The sequence below is a fragment of the Bubalus bubalis genome, chromosome 13 (assembly GCF_019923935.1).
Source record: "Bubalus bubalis isolate 160015118507 breed Murrah chromosome 13, NDDB_SH_1, whole genome shotgun sequence".
In the NCBI taxonomy this organism is placed as follows: Eukaryota; Metazoa; Chordata; class Mammalia; order Artiodactyla; family Bovidae; genus Bubalus; species Bubalus bubalis.
The window spans coordinates 77,090,351-77,114,116 of NC_059169.1; the positions used below are offsets into that span (position 1 = coordinate 77,090,351).

Consider the following 23,766-nt stretch of genomic DNA (forward strand, 5'->3'; position numbering starts at 1 on the left):
TCTCCAGGCAAAAACACTGGAGTGGGTTGTTGTGTTCCCCTCTAGAAGATCTTCCCGACCCAGGGATCGAACCCATATCTCTTATGTCTCCTGCATTGGCAGGTGGGTTCTTAACCACTAGCGCCACCTGAGCGACTTCACTTTCACGTTTCACTTTCATGCATTGGAAAAGGAAATGGCAGCCCACTCCAGTGTTCTTGCCTGGAAAATCCCAGGGACGGCGGAGCCTGGCGGGCTGCCGTCTATGGGGTCGCACAGAGTCGGACACGACTGAAGCGACTTAGCAGCAGCAGCGCTACCTGGGAAGTACAATTATGCAATAAGTGTCTTGTTAAATCAACTTAACATTGTCTAAAAACTGTCAACACTGCTTTCCAAGATTAATTGGGTTATTTTACTGTATGTATCCTCTTTCATACGTTTTACCCAACATTGATTAGCTTAATAAAAAGTTTCCCTGTTTGCCACATTTGGTTTTAAAATGCTCTTCAACAGCTGCTCGGTGCATTATCAAAAATAAGGTTATATATCACTTTTTAATATGAGATGGCTAACTCAGAAGCGTTATAAAATTATTTGATAAATTAAGACATCTACCATCATATACATAGAACTTGAAGGTCTTCAGCAGTATTACAGGACTAAATTTGATCTCTAGGGAAAGGTGAAAAGGCAATTTGAAAGAATATCCAAGAAAGAGTTTAATCTTTGCTTGAGAATGCCAGTGTCACAGTGAATTGTTATTAATGAGCTGAAACGGCGTTCTAAGCCCTTAAACGAGGAGGAACAGAATATATAACTTGAGGCGGGAAATACACTTGGCAAGTTATAGGATTAAACGGAAGTTTCTACGTTCCATTTGTCAAAATGAGGTAGATTGTGCATGCTAAAGAAGGAAAAGAGATTATAAGCCTTGAACTGCTGTTGAGCAAGATGAAGAGCCAGCAACAGAGGTGCTGACGTTTACACAATGAAGTAGAAGCAAATCAGTAGACCACTTGGTAGTCTTGTGTGCTTCACGACTACAGACTCCTACTCACAACGGGACTTATTTTAGGTGTGCTATGATTTTTTGTATGATGGTAAAGTGAACATAAAATGAAATTCACTATTTAAACCATTTTACAGTGTATGATTCAATACCATAAATGCTATTTATAAGTACATCCATAAAAGCTATTTATGAGTACATCCATAATGTGGTACAATGATTATCACTCTCTAATCTCAGCTCATTCTCATCCCCTCAATGATATCACGTTAATCCATTATTTTTTTCATAACATTATACTTTCCCTTTCCGTGCGGATCACCTACCAGGCTGTGAACTTGTCTTCTGCTTCTGAACCTTCTCCTTTTTGAATTTGGGCACAATACGAAATACCGTGCTTCTGCTGTTTCTCTTGGTGCAATCCATGGGGGGCTCCTGTTTGAGTCGATCAAGGAAAGAATTTTCTCAGGATATTAAGAGAAGAAAAACCCACTCTGACAGCAGAGATAACAGAGGAAGAGGTTATACACACAGAACATTGTTGGAGTGATAACTCCCTCCCCAGAAGTTCATGGTGTTGTATACTCCTGAAAATGTACTGATTCCTGCAAGATGACTTTGTTCACATAAAAGCTTTTTCTCATTTGCTCAAGAAAAGTGCATTCGAAAGGAGGACAGTAGTCTCCCCGACCAGGACAGTAGTGTGGTTCCCCTTTCCGTGTTTTCTGTTACCTGCCGTCAACCTCATTCTGAAAATACTACATGAAAATTCCAGAAATAAACAATCCATACAAGTTTTAAGTTGTACACTGCTCTGAGCAGCATGATGAAGTCTTGAGCCATCCTCATCTATCCCATCTGTGAGTCCCTTCATAACCAATCTGAGTTATCTGACCAGGTGTTGTGGTATCACGGTGCTTGTGTTCAAGTCACCTTATTTGACTTAATAATGGTGCCAGAGAACAAAAGAAGTGATGCTGGCAATTCACATATGCTAAAGAGGAGCTGTAAAATGCTTCCTTTAATGAAAAGACGAGAGTTCTTAATAAGGAAAAAAAAATCGTATGCTGAGCTGGCTAAGATCTATGGTAAGACTGTATCTTCAGTCTGTGAAACTGTGAAGAAGGAAGAAAAAATTCACGCTAGTTTTGCTGTTACATCTCAGATTGCAAAGGTTATGGCCGCAGTGCATGAGACATGCTCAGCCAATTTGGAAGAGGCATGACACCTGTACAGGAAGATATTTTGAGAGACGGACCACATTCACGTAACTTTTGTTACAGTGCATTGATCGTGATAATTGTTCTATTTTATTATTGCTGTTGTTCATGTCTTGCTGTGCCTAATTTATAAACTCAACTTTATCCTAGGTATGTGTGTGTGAGGAAGAACATAGTACATGTAGGGTTTGATCCTGAGGTTTCAGGGGTCCCGTGGGAGTCTTAGAATGTATTTCCTGCAGATAGGGGAGGATGGCGATATTTAAAATGTATTTCCTCCAGAACATTTCTTTTTCAAAAGGTGCATTCAAATTCTATTGTCACAAAGCGTACACATTTATAAACAGGTTGAATTTTACATACCTCATCCTCATTCGGGTGTAAGATATAATAAAGCCATGGAATCTCTGTTAACTTCTGTAGCTCCACTTCCACGGAATGTAAGGCATTGGATACTCGCTCTTCATGTGGAGACTCCAATTGCTATTTAACAGCAGATTAAAAACCGAGATAAAACAAGCCTCAGAGACCAACCTCAAACCCTCAAACAGAATAAACTATTTCACTGACACTGAACATCTTCACCTCTTGTGAAGCGAGACAGTGTTGTTGGTTTTAACACAAAAGAATACAGAAAAAAGAACAAATTACTTTATACTGACTTCATTTAAGCAAATTTTAAGATTTATCCTCACTTCTGAAAGGCAGTATAAGCAACTAGTGTGACTTTAATAATTTCACAGAAAAAACTATTGCTATTGGTGGTTTTTTCCTATGCAAATCTCTTCTTCCTTCTTATCCTTGCATCCCATCTGCCTTGCCATAGTGAATAATCTTATCATTTTAACTTATTTGTGGCAAAAAAATCATTTTTATTTACATAGGCTATGGTGTAAACAAATAATGATATTTCAAATTGGTCAAAAACATGTCACATAAGAAGAATCACCTGTCACAAAAATCTTTTGGGTAAAGATTAATAAAATAATAACTAAAATAATAACTTTAGGGGGAAAAAAGCCTATGGGTCTCAGAAAAATTGGTGATAAAAAAGCTGTTGTACAAATCAGGAAAAGCTAAATGGCTTGTAAACTGGAAGAAGATTTGGAAACTTTAAAGAGAATTTAACTGGTCACCTCTTGTCCATTCATTTAAAGCACTTATCATCACTATTTTTAAAAAATTTTTGGCTACATGGGGCAGCATGGGGAACAGTTCCTTGACCAGGGATCAAACCCCAGCCCACTGCATTAGGAGCTTGGAATCTTAACCACTGGACCACCAGGGAAGTCCGTAAAGCAGTTATTAAAAGTCACAAATTCAATAAATAAACAAAGGTGAAATCAACACTGCTACAAGCAGAATTGGGAGGCGCTGAATTCTAGCCTTGGCCTTGTTACTAACTATGCCCCCAAGGGATGATGAATTGATTTGAGGAGTCTTAGTTTCCTTCTTGGGCTTCCCTGATAGTTCAGTTGATAAAGAATCTGCCTGCAATGCAGAAGACCCTGGTTCAATTCCTGGCTCGGGAAAATCCGCTGGAGAAGGGACAGACTACCCACTCCAGTATTCTTGGGCTTCCCTTGTGGCCCAGCTGGTAAATAGTAGAACATGACTACACAATTTCGAGGATCTCTTCCAGCAAATAGAACTTTGATAAATGAAGTCAAAATTGCACAGTACCTATATATAGGTTCATGGGGATTGAATTTATTTATTTTGGTCACACTGCAAGGCATGCAAGATCTTAGTTCCCCAAACAGGGATGGAACCCACATCCGCTGCAGGGGAAGCGTAGTCTTAACCACTGGAACACCAGTGAAGTTCTGGTTGACAAGATTTTAAACTGAAAGTTCAGAGAGAATATTATTATTATTTATTATGGACATTATTTTTTCCCCTCTGTTCTTCAAATGCTCTCAATTCCCCCTCTGTTATTCAAATTCTAGTATTTCTAGAAGCTAATAAAAATACAGAAATTCTCCACCATATCATATAAAAGTTATCACTTTTATTTTAGTCTAAGTATGTATGTCTTATAAAACTGATAAAATAGTTATTGTATGTGCTATGTGCTAATAAGTTGCTTCAGTTGCGTCCAACTCTTTGTGACCCTGTGGACTGCAGCCCGCTAGGCTCCTCTATCCATGGGATTCTGCAGGCAAGAATACTGGAGTGGGTTGCCATGCCCTCCTCCAAGGGATCTTCCTGACCCAGCGATTGAACCTATTTCTCTTATGTCTCCTGCATTGGCTATATTCATTCTATAAGCAAAATAAAGAGTGTAACTTAGCTGCTCTCAAATATGACTGGTTTTTTATTTTGATTTCAATATTGCCAAACATTTAAAAATCATCCACTGGTAAAGGGGAATTCCCTGATGGGCCAGTGGTTAGGACGTACCCTTTCACTGCCGTGGACCAAGGTTTGATCCATAGTCAGGGAACTAAGATTTCACAAGCGGTGCAGTACAGTCAAAAAATAAAAATTTCACTGATGTACACTTTCAAGCCAAACATCCATGTTTGACTATGACAGAAGAATTAAAAGTGCAGAAGAGTCCTTCTATATTAACAAAATATAATTGATTAATATTAACCAAGTAACACTCAATGGGTACTTTCAGTATAGAGAGCTAAAATACAAAATAAGTTATGCTTCTAGTTCTTCTCGATCAGCAATTATCTTAAATATATTTCAAATAACATAAAAAAAAATACATGTCCTTCATCCAGTAATTGGTACTAAGGTCATGACTTGCTGGATTTCCTATAGGACTAATTTTAGAAGAGCAGCAAGAAGATTTTGGTTAAAAATAGAAGTGTCAAGAATAACCAAGATGATTTTCCTATTGGTTTTATCAAAAGATATATCTAATATTTCTTCCTAAAAGTTTCTATTCACGACCATAGCAGAGGCAGCCACTTCTTGCCCTAAGGAAGTCGCTCTTGAGTTTCCCTTGGAAATGGGTAAAACCAATTGATTCATGCAGCCTTTAAGAGTCTCTTCTCAGAGCAAAGGATGCTTCAATGGCAATATTCTTCTGGACAGCAGCTAATCACCTCCCATCACCTCTCTCATTCTTTCACTATGCCAGATACTATGATTTTTATTCTCACTTTTATTTAGATGTATAAATTTTCCCCAGCAAGAGATAAAATTATAGTAAACAGAAATGTTTTAAGATTATCACCTCATCTATCAATTAATGAAAATTGTTACAGGGAATTTAAAAATAGCTAATATATTAGGCTTTCTACATTTACAACAGCATGTGTGAACAACCTAAAATTGAACACTAGGTGGCGAAAAGACCCAATGCTAGAACATTTCCAGGGTGAGGGAGGAAACGCTAGCAAGGCAAGGATTCTGGGCAAACCAGACAGAAACATTTACAGAATCCTAGCACTTATGTTTGAGGTCCAGGGACTGTGGTCTGATTCACACTTGGCCTCAACTCGATTTCCAGCACCAATCTTGAGTTAATCCAGGGCTAGGTCTAGTTCCTGAAATTTAGTTCTGGACACACCGAGTCTAGAAAGCATCATCTAAGCCAATCTAGAAAACAGTAACAATCGTATTTCAAAGGTTAATTTCGGAGACACAGCTCAAGACCTCCTCTACTTTTCTGCATTCATGGGTGAACAAGTCCTTGAAGAAGGTCTCACTGTCTGTAAAGCCCAAGATTCTCAAAGCTGACTGGGGAGAGCAGAATTATATAAAGACATGATGACAGGGAAGCTCTACTCCTGCTGTGGTTTAGTTTCAAGGTCGTCTCTGACTCTTGTGACCCCATGGACTGTAACCCATCAGGCTCCTCTGTCCATGGGATTCTCCAGGCAAGAATACTGGAGTGGGTTGCCATTTCCTTCTCCAGGGGATGTTCCCCACACAAGGATCAAACCTGGGTCTCCTGCATTGCAGGCAGATTCTTTCCTGACAGCTATGAGGGAAGCCCTCTACTCCTGTTAGCCTGAAGTGTACTCCCAGGCACAGCCGTATAGTTTCTTGAAAGCAAAAGCGAGGTGAAAAGGAAGCTCTAGAGATGGGGGCCAGAGCCTGCCTGTGCATTAGAATCTGATGAATGCATGCTCCCAAATGAAGGCAAGAACGATACATTTATCATCATTCTGATGTTATCCATCATTTCTTTTCCTTACCAAAGGAACCCTGCCCACTAGTAAAGATTCTGTTTCATTATATAGGGCCTTCACATTGATGGCTATTTCAGTGGCAGTGTCTCTTGTAAGACTCTAGGAGAAAAAAACAAACAAACAGAGACATCAAAGACAAGTAGTTCTGTATTAAACTGGGATTCAATCATCAGAGAGTACATTTTACCTTTCTGATTTAAATTCACATTGCAAATCTTTTTAAAAATCTGCCAAAATACTCTTGTAACTACAAAATTTCACACTCACATTTGTTAGCAGGATTACCTCTTCTACGTCTTACAGCACAGAACCAAAAGAATACGCCGACTATAGAAAACACACAGAAACACATCTCGGGCACACAAGCATGTATATGCTGGTGACAAAAGACACATGTTCCCACAAAAATTAAGTCAAAGAAAATTATGTCTTAAAAGGGGCATTATCTGATCATATTAGCTCTATCCCTTGAATTTCACTCTCATTAGTTCCAACCAACCAGACTGATTTTTAGACTTTCATCTTGAGGATGAACACTTCTTTTTACATTTACTTAGGTAACTTCAACTAAATAATTGAAAGGACAAAAACAATGCCATGTATCACTTGGCAAGTGAATATAACTTCAAGAGTGAGATTCTATCCACCTGTTGTAACTTCTATATTAGAAAACTGACCAAATTTACTGATGCAGTAAAACGAAATGATGAATTATTTCAGTGGACAGCTTCAACACCAAGTGATCAGTTCTAGTTAAACGCATGATACCCAGGTGTGACCTGTGTGAAAGGTGCAAGGGAGAAGGTAAAAAAGAGGAATGGTGGGTACTTAAAAGGACAAGGAGAACAAGGAAGATGGTAGGGTGCCAAGTGAGTCAAAGTGAAACAGAAAAAAGGTGATGCGAACTTAAGAGCAGGAGTGGGAAAACGGTGGCAGGAAAGGAAAATCAAGAAAACTCTGGTCATAAGTGAAGGGTAAGCTTTCAGTAGAGACTCATATACTGTTTTCTTTCAAAGCATGCGGCATGTTTAAAGTATCAACCTCTGTACGTAACACCAAAAAATGTGCGGAATGGGCATTTACCATTAGCTCCTCACCTCTGGGAAGCGTGGGTTGGCTTTGTTCAGGGCGTGGGAGCAGGCGTTCACCGCGTGGGCCAGCTCCTGCTCCAAGAGACAGTGGATGGTGGCCGCATCGCAGATCCTGGAGGCAGAAACAAGACCCATGAACACACCACTCTTCCGAGTATTACTTGAGTTTTCTGAAGTGTAGAAATGGTAGAATAAAACAAGTAAAAAAAAAAAAAGATCATGAAAGGGAAAATTTTTTTTAATAACTGCTCAATTATAAATGGCACAGGGTAGATTTACAAAATTCAAACTCTACTGCAACAAAAAATGTGTGTATGTGTTAGGCGCTCAGTCATTTCTGACTCTTTGTGACCCCATGGACTGAGGCCGCCAGGCTCTCTGTCCATGGGATTTCCCAGGCAAGAATACTGGAGTGGGGTGCCATGCCTTGCTCCAGGGGATCCCAGATTCGACGCAGGGATCGAACCTGGGTAGCCCACATTGCAGGCAGATTCTTTACCATCTGAGCCACTAGGAAACAAAAAATACCAACCCCAAAATCCTTTATATAAAAAGTTAGGCCTATGGACTCTCCGGGTGGTTAAGAATCTGCCTGCCAATGCAGATCAAACACAGGTTTGATCCCTGGTCTGGGGAGATTCCTCATGCCTCAGGGCAGTCAATCAAGCCTGAGTGGCACAGCTACTGAAGCCCGCGCACCTTAGAGCCCCAGCTCCACGAGAGAAGCCGCCGCAACGAGACGCCTGCACGCTGCAACAAAGAGGAGCCCCTGCTCACTGCAACTAGAGAGTCTTCATGGGCAGCAACGAACACCCAGTGCAGCCAAAAATAAATTAATTAAATTGAAAAAAGTGTTAGGCCTAGCATCAGAGATAACACATACTGAGGTGCTACTTGGAAGCACAAGATACAGTAACACTTCATTTTGCGTTATTGCTGAAAAGTTGAGAGGGGTCCCAAATGTAGAGTGGAGACGCATCTTTTATTCACTGAAACTTCAACCAGGCACAGTTACAACAGATTCAGTCAGTTCAGTTCAGTTGCTCAGTCGGGTCCATCTCTTTGCGACCCCATGGACTGCTGCATGCCAAGCCTCCCTGTCCATCACCAACTCCTGGAGTTTACCCAAACTCATGTCCATTGAGTCGGTGATGCCATCCAACTATCTCATCCTCTGTCGTCCCCTTCTCCTCCCATCTTCAATCTTCCCCAGCATCAGGGTCTTTTCAAATGAGTCAGCTCTTTGCATTAGGTGGCCAAAGTATTGGAGTTAGGGGAAAACATTGCCACATATATCATCATGCTAAGTGCTTTATATGCACTATCTAATTTAATGTTCACAACCCAACAGGTAGTTGCGGTTTTTCTCCACTTTGCAGATGACGACATATGAGGCTCAGAGAGCGTTAGTATGTACACAAAGCTAATCAGTGATAGAGCCTGGATTTTAGTCTATGTCTGCTGCTGCTAAGTCACTTCAGTTGTGCCCGACTCTGTGCGACCCCATAGATGGCAGCCCACCAGGCTCCTCCGTCCATGGGATTTTCCAAGCAAGAGTATTAGAGTGGGTTGCCATTGCCTTCTCCTTAGTCTATGTCTAACCAACGCCAAAGCCTGTTGTGCCGCAGTCCTTTGGAATCTAGACCTTCAAGAACAGTCCTAGAAAGACAGGATCTAGAAAGGCAGGGCAATAAGGTCAAAGAGAAAAAGGAGAAATTCTACTGACTGCTAGAAAATGAGCAAGGTGTGCAATAAGCAAGAAGGTACATCTATTCTAATCCTTTTGCTTCTGACATCTTCAAGCAGAATGATCTTCAATCCAGAAAGGGAAGAACAAAGGAAGAGACAGAAGTCCTCCATGGCTGAATCACAAGCAAAAGAAAAGAATTTAATTCTCAAGGATCATATGATTGATATCCAAGACATAAAGGAACTTGCAAACATCACCTAAGCATCCTTATCAATAACCTTGAAATCATGAGGAAGAAGAAGAACAGAGATGAGTAAATGTTATTCTAATTTTAGGGCAAAAGAAAGTACTCAATATCAAGGGAACATTTCCAACTGCTAATTGAATTTCCTACTAGGTGTGGGCTTCCCTGGTGGCTCAGATGGTAAAGAATCTGCTGCAATGCAGGAGACCTGGGTGCGATCCCTGAGTCAGGAAGATCCTCTGGAGAAGGGAATGGCCACCCACTCCAGTATTCTTACCTGGAGAATTCCAAGGACAGAGGAGCGGGAGAGGCTGCAGTCCTGGGGTCACAGAGAGCTGGACCCGACTATGAGACCAACTTTCACTTTTCTGCTTTTTCAAATGAACACATTCTGAAAATTGATGAGTAAGCCTGATTTACTGGCTGATGGGGAATCATGTCCCCCTCTTTTTTCTTTTTTGGATAAGGATATTTGGTTGATTGACAGGATGATAATATAGGAAGAACATTGTGGTTTCAAAGGAGCATGCTTTAGTTTCAAGAAAACTAAGGAACCTCCATACTGCTTTCCATAATGTATTAATTAGCTGGATTGTATTAATTATTTTAGAATATATATGTACATCAAACCATCACACTGCATACCTTAAATGTACAGTATAGAATTTTTATTTGTCCATTGTACCTCACTAAAGCCAGGAAAAAATAAAAAAAACACAAAAAATTCTGTAAATTGAAGTCAACAGAAGATATTCACAGTATCTAAGATGTATTTACCTTAAAACTACTATGTCTGTGGATAAGAAGCTGAGATGCACAATAATGCAGTTACGTGGATTTAGCTGGCTAAATATTAATTTTCCCTTATCTTTTTCCTAAGCTACTCAGTATCTTAGAGTTATCATCCTTTATTCTAAAATGTTAAATATTGGTCTCCAGCAGTAGGGAGTGTGTATCTTTTTTCGTATCTCTAACATCTAGCACAGTCTGGGCATCTAACACATATTTAAAGAGGAAAATAAGGAATGAGTGAGAGAGAGCAGACGGAGAGGGTGGGGAGGGGAAAGGAAGCAAGTTAGCTCCTTGGACGCCTAAGCTTTGCTTTCCTTTTCTGTTTCAGCATTTTGATCGGTGACCAGGTGAAGGTGTGGGAAGACTTTAACAGCCATCATGCACAGAACACTGAATATGCCGGACCTGCTGTGCCAAGGGCGCTTCCCATGGCGGGTCTCACTTAACCTTCACAGTGACCCGGTCAGGCAGCTCTTACCCACGTTGGGTAGATGCCATTTGGGGGAGGAGGCGAGAAGACGCATGCCTGTGGTCCCGCCTCATCTTTGAAGTTTAATCCTGGTCATAGTGATTTTTATCTGCTTTATGTTCACAGAACTTTTTCTTTTTTTTAATCTTCTCTTTCTGTCTCCTAAAATTAATTTCTGTGGTCTGGCAAAGTCCGTGATGTATCTACTGGAAACAGATTTTTGGACTGTTCCCACCCATCCCCACCCCCTGACTCTTCTTGGGAGCAGGATTAATGTTTATATTTCCTTCTATATCCTATAAACATTTAATAAGTACAAAGCACCATATAAGTGAGTAATGTAGTATAAAGAGGGCTTCCTGGGTGGCTCAGGGGTAACGAATCCGCCTGCCAATGCAGGAGACACAAGAGACCTGGGTTCGATCCCTGGGTGGGACAGATCCCCTGGAGGAGGGCATGGCAACCCACTCCAGTACTCCTGCCTGGAGAATTTCATGGACAGAGAAGCCTGGTGGGCTACAGTCCACTAGGGGTCACAAAGAGTCAGACACGACTGGGCACACACGCACAGTAAAGACTGTATGTAAAGTGGGGAAATAATAACAAAAGGGTTATATATATAATATATATACATAATACATACATATATGCTTTATATGTGTTAAGTTGCTTCAGTTGTGTCCGACTCTTGCAACCTCATGGACTGTAGCCTGCCAGGCTCCTCTGTCCACGGGTTCTCCAGGCAAGAATACTGGAGTAGGTTGCCATTCCCTTCTCCAGGGGCTTCCCGACCCAGGAATCAAACCCACATCTTTACATCTCCTGCCTTGGCAGGCGGGTTCTTTACCACTAGCGCCATCTATAAAATAGGGCTTCCCACGTGGCTCAGTGGTCAAGAATCCAACTGCCATGCAGGAGACGCAGAAGACCGGGGTTTGATCCCTGGGTGGGGCAGATCCCCTGGAGAAGAAAATGGCAACCCACTCCAGTATTCTTGCCAGAAGAACCCCACGGCCTGAGGAGCCTGGAGGCCTACAGTCCATGGGGTCGCAAGGAGTCGGATACAATGGAAGCGACTGAACACATATATAAAACATAAAATATACAAAATAACAAGAGTGTACATTAGGCAAGCTCTCCCTTGTGTTTCAGGAAGTCCGAGACCCGGCCTGTCGTGGTGTTGGAGTGGACTGATGAAGGAAAACAGGGATTTCTGAGGCACAAGGGAAGCAGCAAATGGAGGAGAACAGAGGCGTCCCTTCCAGAGACCCGGAACCACCGCAGAGATGGATTCAAACTACGGAAAGCAGAACGGGCCACGCCCGGCGTCCTCGCAGCCGCAAGGCTCGAGGGGCTCGGGTACCTACCTGGTGATGAGCTCCTCGGCCGCCTGCGAGCACAGCTGCATCTGAGACACTTCCTCGGTGGCCAGGTCCGCCGCGTGCTGGATGTACAAGTGCGTTCGGAGAACTGGCTTACCCGAATCACACTTCTGCTTATCTTCCCAAGACTTCAGGGTGCTTTCAAAGGCCTATTTAAAGTCAATACAGCAATGAACTGTGCGCTTAGAGCTAAAGGCACACAAATAAATGTGTATTTAGATAGTACACGAATGGCTTTAAAACTATTACGTTTTTCCTAATCCTAACACTTCATGAAATATATTGCAAGGACAAAGAAGATATCTTAAAGTTTTCTCATATATTACAACAAATAAAAAGTAATGTAATTGATCATTATATCAGAAAGTTTTTAAAAAGCTTTAACTTATGCTTCAATATTTACTACTGTATGAATAACAAACAGGATGGATGTTGTAGTCTTATTTGTTATGGGTGTGACCTTAATTAAGAATACATATTCTGGTAAGGCAAAACTGTAAAGACAGAAAAAGATGGGGGTGCCAGGGGTTGGAATAAGGGAGGGAGGGATGTGAGGAGGAGGACATGAATATTTAGGGCAGTGAGACTACTGGGCATGTATCTGTAACGGTGGACACAAATGATTATACACTTGTCAAAACCTATAGAATGGAGAACACAAACTATTACTTCAGTGAATAATAATGGATCAATAGTGGTTCATCAGCTGTAATAAATGTACCACGCTAAACCAAGATATTAAGGGGAACAGAATAGGGAAATATAATAGGGGAATTCATGTGCTTGTCAGGGAGGTGAGGACATATGTGGGACCAGAAACAGAATTCTCTACAGTTTCTGCTCAATTTTTCTCTAAACCTAAAAAAAGAAACCATTTTCAGAACTAAATATTTTTTTCATGTTTTTAAACTAGAATGATCTAAATGTCAGACTTAAAAGACAATTTAAATCTTTTCCCTGGGCTTCTGTTTTTCATGACAATTTACTTTTTACAGGTTGAACAGACTCTAGAAGAACTTATTTTCGGTTACGTACCCTGTCCCTGGTGAGCATCTGAGCTCTGTTCTTGTGCACGATCTTGATAATCCCTGGAGGCTGAACCCATGCTTCTCCGTCCACCTGCACTGGGACTCCCTCGTCACCAAAGATAGTGATCTTTACTGTACGGCACTGAAATAAAGCGAGTTATTTGAGAGTACAACTCATCTGACACTCAACCTTGTTGTATTCAAAGTTGACTCTTAGTCCATTCTGTGGAATGGGATGTTATGCTTTTCTACATAGGATGACACAGTAACAACTGGAATAACAAGAAAGCCCATTATTTTATAGATGAATATACAGCGTATGAGTCATTGGAATAGCTTCTCAACAGCCCAAGCGGTGAGGGCTTCTCAGCTGGCATTAGTGGTAAAGAACCCGTCTGTCAGTGCAGGAGGTTTATGAGACACAGGTCTGATCCCTGGGTCGGGAAGATCCCCTGGAGGAGGGCATGGCAACCCACTCTAGTATTTGGGCCTGGAGAATTCCATGGAGAAAGAAGGCTGGCGGGCTACAGTCCATAGTGTTGCACAGAGTCAGACACAACTGAATCGCCTTAGCACGTACATGCACACAAGTAGTGAAGTCAGGTTTGGGTAGGGAAACCAACCTGGGCGATTCGATGGTGCTGCAGTTTAATGACCCTTGAAACGGCCATTTGCACACTGTCAAATATTGCAACGACTTCTAGGATCTTGTCATCAAATGATGGTGCAGCAAATATCTGAAAGAAAAACCACATTACACTTTCACTAATAGTTAAGGTTTAAATGAAGTGGCCCACCAAGCAATGTAAACCCTGCAACATACATATTTTTTAAAATATATAAAAATAGGAAGCAGAAAAGTAAGCAAATATTATCAGTAAATGATACTTCAAGGACAAAATTAATCACTGAAGAGAGCTTAAAATAAACTTAATAAAGGTTTGAAAACCCATGATACTCATACCCCACTTTTAAAGCAATCTTGACAAGAGTAAACTAATATATTTCCAAATAATTCATCTTGGTGTGTGTGTGTGTCTCTCTGTGTGTACGTCTGTGTGTGTGTGTGTGTGTACTGTGCTCAGTCGTGTCTGACTCTTTGCAACCCCATGGACTGTAACCAGTCAGGTTGCTCTGTCCATGGAATTTTCCAGGCAAGAATACTGGAGTGCATTATCATTTCCTACTTAGAGAATCTTCCTGACCCAGGGATGAAATCTGCGTCTCTTGTTTCTCCTGCATTGGCCAGAGGATTCTTTACCACTGCACCACCTGGAAAGCCCCATTTTGGCATGAGATGTATTAAATATCTGTTCATACATAACTCAGGTATCTCAATTAAATGATGCATGTAACTTTAGGAAACTTTAAAATTTCAGAATGTGATGCAGATTTCAGAAAATTAAAGCTAATGCCCACCACTGCACCACCTGGAAAGCCCCGTCTTGGTATAAGATGTATTCAATATCTGTTCATACATAACTCAGGTATCTCAATAAAATGATGCATATAATTCTAGGAAACTTCAATTTCAAAAAGTGATGCAGATTTCATAAAATTAAAGGTAATGAACATGGAAATTGCAATCGGGTTCACTTGGTATGTTTTAAGGGAAATTTTTCAAGGTGTTACAAGCGGTGTCTGTATGTGCTTTATTATATACCTTACTACAACTTTTTAGGGCATTTAAGAACATGAAAAGAAATCTCAGAAGATGAAAACACGTGGGCTTACTTTGCTTTGATGTTAAATGTATTTTCACAAAATTAACCTAAAATCTTTAAATTTCAGCTCTATTACTTTGTTCCTTTTACTCCCTCTTTTTACTGTATCATACATAATTATGCCTCTGAAAAAATATTCAATGTAAAGTAGTATCATAATTAAAACTTTTACTGAAAATCTCAGGACACAAATTTGGGAACTTTTTGTTATCAGAATGCCTGGTTTTAAATTCTGTCTCCTCTACTTATGAATTGTGTAAACTTGTGTCAGTTTCTTCATTGATAAAATTTAGATAAAAATTGTGGGTATTCATATGATAATCTCAATAGATGCAGAAAAAGCCTTTTACAAAATTCAGCACCCATTTATGATTAAAACTCTTTAAAAAATGGGCATAGAAGAAACCTATCTCAACATAGTAAAGCCATATATGATAAGCCCACAGCATTATTCTCAATGGTGAAAAAATGAAAGCATTTCTCCTAAGATCAGGAATAAGACAAGGATGTCCATTCTTGCCACTATTATTCAACATAGTTTTGGAAATCCTAGCTATAGGAATCAGAGAAGAAAAAGAAGTAAAAGGAATCCAGATTGTAAAAGAAGAAGTAAAACTCTCACCGTTTGCAGATGACATGATACTATACATAGAAAACCCTGAAGATATTATCAGAAAATTGCTAGAGCTAATCAGTAAATTTAGCAAAGTCGCAAGATACAAAATCAATACACAGAAATCACTTGCATTCCTATATACTAACAATGAAAAATCAGAAAGAAAAATTGAGGAGTCAATCCCATTCACCATTGCAACAAAAAGAGTAAAATGTCTAGGAATAAACCTACCTAAGGAGACAAAAGAACTGTATACAGAAAATTGTAAAACACTGATGAAAGAAATCAAAGATGACATAAACAGTTGCAGAGATATTCCACGTTCCTGGGTAGGAGGGATCAATATTGTGACAACGACTATATGAAACGCAATCTACAGATTCACTGCAACCCTATCAAATTACCAATGGCATTTTTCACAGAACTAGAACAAAAAATTTCACAATTCATATGAAACACAAAAGACCCCAAAGAGCCAAAGCAGTCTTGAGGAAGAAGAATGGAGCTGGAGGAATCAACCTTCCTGACTTCAGATTACACTACAAAGCTACAGTCATCAAGACAGTATGGAACTGGCATAACAACAGAAATATAGACCAATGGAACAAGATAGAAAGCCCAGAAATAAGCCCATACACCTATGGGTACCTGATTTTTGACAAAGGAGGCAAGAATATACAATGGAGAAAAGACAGCCTCTTCAATAAGCAGTGCTGGGGAAACTGGACAGCTACATGTAAAAGAATGAAATTAGAACACTTCTTAACACCATACACAAAGATAAAGTCAAAATGGATTAAAGACCTAAATGTAAGACCAGAAACTATAAAACTCTTAGAGGAAAACATAGGCAGAACACTCGATGACATAAATCAAAGCAAGATCCTCTATGACCCACCTCCCAGAGTATTGGAAATAAAAACAAAAGTAAACAAGTGGGACCTAATTAAACTTAAAAGCTTTTGCACAGCAAAGGAAACTATAAACAAGGTGAAAAGACAAACTTTAGAATGCGAGAAAATAATAGCAAATGAAACAACTGACAAAGGATTAATTTCCAAAATATACAAGCAGCTCATACAACTCAATGCCAGAAAAATAAATAATCTAATCAAAAAGTGAGAATAAGATTTAAACAGACATTTCACCAAAGAAGACAAACAGATGGCTAATAAACACATGAAAAGATGCTCAACATGGCTTATTATTAGAGAAATGCAAATCAAAATTACAAGATATCAGCTCACACCAGTCAGAATGGCCATCATCAAAAAGGCTACAAACAATAAATGTTAGAGATGGTGTGGAGAAGAGGGAACCTTCTTGCACTGTTGGTAGGAGTGTAAATTGGTGCAGCCACTATGGAAGACACTATGGAGATTCCTTAAAAAACTAGGAATAAAACCACCATATGACCCAGCAATCCCACTTCTAGACATATACCAAAGACATATACCTGAGGAAACCAAAATTGAAAAAAATACATGCATTCCAACGTTCACTGAAGCACTATTTACATTAGCTAGAACATGGAAGCAGATGTTCTGTAGATGTTTATCAACAGATAAATGGATAAAGAAGCTGTTTTACATATACACAATGGAATATTACTCAGCCATAAAAAGAATGCATTTGAGTCAGTTCTAATGAGGTGGATGAACCTAGAGCCTATTATACAAAGTGAAGTAAGTCAGAAAGAGAAAGATAAATATCATATACTAATACATATATATGAAATCTAGAGAGATGGTACTGATGAATTTATTTGCAAGGCAGCAATGGAGAAACAGAGACAGAGAAGAGACATGGGGAGAGGGAAAGAGAGGGTGAATGTATGAAGAGAGTAACATGGAAACTTACATCACCATATGTAAACTAGATAGCCAATGGGAATTTTCTGTATGACTAAGAACTCAAACAGGGGCTCTGTATCAACCTAGAGGGAGTGATTGTGAGGAGCTTGGACGGAGGTTCAAGAGGGAGGGGACATATGTACACCTATGGCTGATTCATATTGCTGTTTGACAGAAAACAATAAAATTCTGTAAAGCAATTATCCTTCAAATAAAAAATAAATACATTTAAAAATTTTATTTTTTAAATGTGGGTTATTAAGTTATGAATGTGAAATTCTCAGAACACTGTCTGCCTACCTAGTAGGGGTTCAAGAAACATTAGCTTTATTTATCTCAATCTGACTGATTTCTTCTTCTTGAAATATTTAAGAGTGATGATGGGCTGACAAATAACTGGTTGCTAATTTAAATTTCTATACTCCAATAGGATTGGAATATATTCATATTATGAAAATTACAAATATTTTCCAATTTATTTTATACCTTAATCCCTGCCTGCACATCTAAGAGCTCTGAGAAATTGGTTCAGTGAAAGCCACTACATCATAAGCCTCAAATCAAAGGGCCTATCATTCGGTGTATATGACTCTTCAAAGACCATGGTAAACTTTCCAGTTTTATTGTTATATATGCGTTAATAAGTGTGTCATCTCTCATCTTTAGAACAACTGCATTTCTTAGGTTGTATTTTTTCTTTTTTAATAAAGGAGAGTATAAGAACAAAAATAACCATATACCTCAATGGCCAAGTGAGCCCTTAGACATTTCTAAAAATTAAAACAGTAATAAAATACAAATTTAGAAAAGTAAAGGTACAGAAAAGTATTTTGGTATGCAGGATAATATTCCCCTCCCTGCCTTCCAAAATGCCCGTGTCCTCATTCCTGGAACCTGGGAATGTCACCTTACACGGCAAAAGAGCCTTTGCAGATGTGATTAAATTAGGGACCTTGAGGTGCGGAGATTATCCTGGATGACTGGGGTGGGCCCAGTGTAATCACAGAAGTCATTATAAGTGGCAGCAGGAGGCAGAAGAGATCAGAGTGATGCAACGTGACAAGGACTCAACTGCTTCCATCAGCTATGGGGATGGAGGCAGGGACCTCATGCCAAGGAATGTGGGCAACTTCTAGACAGAGCAAGGGAATACTTACATCATCTTCTTTAGTTCCACCCCAAAAGTTAGTGCCTCCGGCATAGCTGGGGATGTTCAGCACTGCTATTCCTTGCAGACTGGGGAGAGGAATATACTGCCCGTCGCACTGTAAGGGCAAAGCTGAGAGGTCAGATCAAAAGAGCAGAACCACAAGTTTGGAAGACAGCAGAAGACCAAAGGCAAAGGACAATGGAGGAAAGTGGTGGTGACGTCAGCTTTCCTGTAAATATGTTCCTACACATTATCTCATTTTTTAATTTAAAAAATTTTACAGAGTAAATAATTATTTATTTACAGAAGTTGTTACAGAAAAACAAATTGAAAAAAAGTGTTTTATAAACCAACCTCAGTATTCACTGACGGATAAATGGATTAAAAATGTGATATATATACATATATATATATATCACATATATATAAAATATGCTGTGCTATGCTTAGTTGTTCAGTTGTGTCTGACTCTTTGTGACCCCATGGACTTTATCCCACCAGGCTCCTCTGTCCATGGGATTCTCCAGGCTGGAGTGGGTTGCCATTTCCTTTTTGAGGGGCTCTTCCTGATCCAGGGATCGAAACCCGTGTCTCCTGTACTAGTAGGCAGATTCTTTACCACTGAGTCACACATGAGTAAGTTCTTGCTGAAGAGAAGGTTTTAGCCTTTGTTTTGAAAGACAGGAGTCTGCGCATGTCATACTTAAAACAGGTGCTGTATTTTCACTAATTCTCAAATCAAACTAATTAAAAATTAAAAAATAATTAACATAATTTTATAAAAATTCCATTTTAATGCCCAATGAAAATGATCTTCAACCTTTAGAACAAATGAGAATCTGGTCTGAACCCACTTTTCAAAAATTTTAAGTAAGCGCGAATACTTCCTGACACTAACCTTCACGAGGTGTTTTTAACTTTTCCGTTCCTTTGCATGACAACATAGTCAAAGGCTCACACTGTATCTGGGCGCCTAGGGCGGTTCCCGGCACACAGCAGGTGCTCAGTGAGTGTTTGATAAATGAATGAACAGAAAGTATTTAGTTGAACAATAAACTTTTTATGAACTCAACTGAACAAATATTTTTGTGTGCTTTAGAAAAAAGTCGTATGAGTCACAAAGGAAATGGAAAAATGATATCTTCATAAATATAAAAGGAATACTAAAAAAATTCAGAGCAGTCCTTAAAGATTTTATCAATGAATATATTATTTGCAAGCATAATACGGAATAAGATGAAAATGTCAAAAGCTCCATATGCTTTGCTGAATTTAACATACATGCATTAGGAAAACACCCAGGGTTAAGAGCTTAATGTCCATTTCATATAGTCTCAGGGAAAGTATGAGCAGTACAGATTCAATAAATTAAGGTCACCTGATTCAACTGTTTCTTTCAGATTCAGGAGTAAATTCAGGAGTGTTATATTTTTTTGTATAATCTTTTCTAATCTCATATTTCCACTTGTTCATGATGCTGCAAAATGCTTTAAAACTGCAGTCACACTTTTTTTCTGATCAGTGTTTGCTTTTCAGCTCCTTTCATTAGGAACTATGGGAAGACAGGGGGCCTGTTTGGAATTCTGTCACTTACTTGGTCAAATGCCTTAGACTTTCAGAGATTCATTTTGCTCATTGGGAAAATGGGCTAATAATACTTAATCCACAGTGTGGCCAACAAGGTACGGGATGAGAAAACATCTAAAACATCTAGTAGGGAGTCAGTAGATGTCTTTTTTCAGTTATATTACAAATTAATGTTTTACAGGGAAAAAAACTGGAGTTGAAGTTTTGGCTTCTCCAGGTACCAACTGCTTGATCTTAGTTAGGTAAGTGACTTGAAATGAAATAAATAATAATACTTGCCTCATAAAGAATAATAACTCTCATAAAGTTTAAATATTAAACATAATATGTAGAAAGCATTCAGGAAGCTTCAATTATTATTTTTGTTGCTGTTTAGTCACTCAGTTGTGTCTGATTCTCTTCTGACCCCACGGACTGTAGCCCGCCAGGCCCCTCTGTCCACAGGTTCTCCAGGCAAGAATACTAGAGTGGGTTGCCATTTCCTGCTCCAGGGGATCTTCCCAACCCAGGGATTGAACCTGCGTCTCCTGCATTGGCAGGCAGATTCTTTATTACTGAGCCACCAGGGAAGCCCTCAATTATTACACAACATGACTTAAAATGTAGCTATAGTCATTATTATTATAGAATGAACTAAATAAAGATAGAAATTACTATAAGCCAATTTTAACAAATTATGGAAACAACTGTTGTGAGACTATGGAAATATGTGAAATTACAAAAAAATGTGAATTAAACAACTCTTTGTTATATTTTATTAAGGATTACAGGTGAACATTGTTTTTCTCCTTCATGTATCTTGGTATTAAAAGGACTCAAAACAGTATTTGATCATTACTTCACTTAAAATCTAGAACAAGCTGCTTGATGCATGTAAATTAGGTATATCTGGACAAAAAAGTCATCTTTAGGAAAAAATGTGAATCTTAATGACATTTTTCATTCATAGGTCAAAGGTATTTCTGCTCTACAAATTGCAAAATTTGATATTACATTATTCTACATTTCTGGCATTCCCATGATTGTAGAGAGGATTATAAATGTCATTCAAAGGTTCTAAATCTTCAGTACCTATCAGATTCACAGGGTATATGGCTTGAGAAACAGGGCTTATATTTGCATAATTCTTTACAGTTTAAACTGTGATTTCTCATATCAATGAATTATAATTCTGCACATAAGCATTATTTTATCCATTTTGCCATTGGAAAAGCCAGGGCCAAGGTCTTTGCTTTGTGCAAACTCAAAGTCAACACATGACTTCTATACAACACAACAGGGGAAGGCAGACTCCTGAGCAAAAAGCTGAGGTTTTTTGGCCAGTGACTGGCACTTGATGAAAAGGGATCTTTCTGAGAAAAATTCCCTAAGCCCTGTGTCTCTCTTCTTCACCTTTATCCCAAGTGATCCAACATCAAGGAAGTTAATTTTTCAACAATGGACCTTCCATGGTCCTCAGGAGTAACAGGCGTTTTGTTTGTTTATTTTTAACTATAGCAAAGAATTCTCTTAATTTTTCTACTTTACCTTTTGTGCATATTAACAAGATGCTTTCACCTATCTTGTTTTCCTAAATTTACTTTCCTTTTAATCACTGAATATAAACTTCTGTATCAGGTCAAAATTATATCAAGTTCTGAATCTGAGGTTCAAAAACCAAGGGTCCACGGTTAGATTCACTGTCTGTTAACTAGAATGGTAAAAACATATCTCTCATAGTCAGCAATCTCTGAAATCTAGCAATACACTCAATTATAAATGCAGACAATAAACCACACATTGGCAATACAGTACTTGTGACTTCATCACAATAGAAACCAATATTTTGTATTATATTACAGACATTTCAGATATCTTTTAGTATCATTTATGTTCATCATTACTTCAAAAGTAATGGTAAAAGTGTGAAGTGTTAGTTGCTTAGTTGTGTCTGACTCTTTGCGACCCATAGACTGTAGCCCACCAGGTTCATCTGTTTATGGAATTCTCCAGGCAAGAATACTGGAGTGGGTTGCCATTCCCTTGTCCAGGGGATTTTCCTGACCCAAGGATTGAACCTCTTCTATATTGCAGGAAGAATCTTTACTATCTGAGCCACCAGGGAAGCCCATACTTACTATTATATATACCATTAGATTTTTGTCATTTGATGTAGCAATAAAGAAACAAATATATTACTCTACAATGCTTTAAAAATATTTTGTTAATTTATTTCAATATTATTTTATTTCGTGTCTATATATATTTAAAGAGTGCTTTAAAAACAATATTCCGAGAAGGGGTCCATAGTTTTTAATAGCATGCCAAAAGGGTTCACAGATCAAAAAGTGTTAAGAACCTCTGCTTAATGGAGATTACAAAGCAGCTGTGTAGGATATTGTTCAGAATTTGGACCATCAATCAAAAAGGACAGAAACAGAACTTCTGAAGACCTGAAGGCTCTCCTAGAAATAAAGCAATCCAGTCATTCTCATTCTGGATAGTTCCCCAAATTCTAAAGATGGCCAGCTATGGGTCTTGACCACACAACACTTAACAAATTATGTAAATGATCATTTGCCTGTCTGTTTCCCTCTCAAGTCAGGGCCAGGACCTGTGCAAGCTTATGGGGCTAACAAAAACTTCTTACCCATCCTTAAGCAGAGCGTAGCTGACTAGGGGACATGAATAAGGAAAATGATTATACAGGCAATCCATAGGCAAGAACCCAAGTTGAGCAATGGATGGGGTGGCCAACAATAGCATTTACAGAGTATGAGCCTTCCTGATTTTGTACCTTTTCAGCCAGTAACATCTATCTTCATTTCATAAGCAATGATAAATCAAACCAGTGGATCATGTAGCTGTGCTCTACAGTGGCAGGTAGAATAGGTTTATTTTTGCTAGGACATTTAGTTGATAATGAATGAGCCAGACACCTCTCTAGTCCATATTCCATTACTAAGATAACAACTAAAATAAAAAACATTCTGTTTAATTCATTGAGCTGTCAACTTAAGATTTGTCCCGGTGGCTCAGACAGTAAGGAGTCTGCCTGTAATGCAGGAGACCTGGGGTTCGATCTCTGGGTTGGGAAGATCTCTTGGAGAAGAAAATAGCAACCCAGTCTAGTATTCTCGCCTTGAGAATCCCATGGACTGAGTAGTGTGGCGGGCTACAGTCCATGGGGTTGCAAAGAGTTGGAGAAAACTGAGCGACTACCAATTTCCCTTTCACTGTATGCAGTCTATACCTCAACTTAAAATATCCGGTTATAAAAAGATCCAAGATAGGAAAGACAAGCCTATCATCATAAACAGTGAGCTCTGGAACAAAGGTGAAGGAAAATAATACTCTAAGAAATGAGTACACTTCTCGGGGCTTCCCTGGTGGCTTAGTCGGTAAAGAATCGGCCTTCAATGCTGGATCCTGGGTTGGGAAGATCCCCTGGAGGAGGAGATGGCAACCCACTCCAGTATTCTTGCCTGGGGAATCCCCATGGACAGAGGAGCCTGGTGGGCTACAGCCCATGGGTTTGCAAAAAGTCAGACATGACTGAGCGACTAAGCACACACATACACAAGCAGACTTCTCAGAGCCATGTCCTCTATCTTCTTTTTTCTGTTACCAGATTAAAGAACTTTTGCTGTCCTTATCATCCTATTTAAATTAGCAAAAAAAAAAAAAATACTAGAAAATGTAAATGCTCAGAATCTCTTTTGATTTTATTAACTTGTTGTTAGAATTAACTGGAACAAAGTATACATTTAACTTAAAAACTATTTATTGTGAATGG

General features: G+C 39.1%; 1 protein-coding gene across 7 annotated transcripts in view; it reads right to left on the bottom strand.

The window, feature by feature from the left end:
* Positions 1 to 23,766, bottom strand: part of DGKH (diacylglycerol kinase eta) — a 206,891-nt gene that overhangs the window by 8,458 nt on the left and 174,667 nt on the right. For 5 of the 7 annotated variants that reach the window (XM_025263040.3, XM_025263037.3, XM_025263041.3 and 2 more), the window contains 8 exons: positions 18,412 to 18,519; positions 13,685 to 13,798; positions 13,069 to 13,203; positions 12,019 to 12,182; positions 7,463 to 7,568; positions 6,372 to 6,464; positions 2,575 to 2,694; positions 1,318 to 1,426 (listed from right to left, as the gene is read on the bottom strand). In XM_025263040.3, coding sequence (XP_025118825.3) covers positions 1,318 to 1,426; positions 2,575 to 2,694; positions 6,372 to 6,464; positions 7,463 to 7,568; positions 12,019 to 12,182; positions 13,069 to 13,203; positions 13,685 to 13,798; positions 18,412 to 18,519 — 949 coding nt within the window. Of the gene's footprint in view, positions 1 to 1,317; positions 1,427 to 2,574; positions 2,695 to 6,371; positions 6,465 to 7,448; positions 7,569 to 12,018; positions 12,183 to 13,068; positions 13,204 to 13,684; positions 13,799 to 18,411; positions 18,520 to 23,766 lie in introns of those variants that run through there. The other 2 variants (XM_025263039.3, XM_025263045.3) reach the window with 2 other exon arrangements.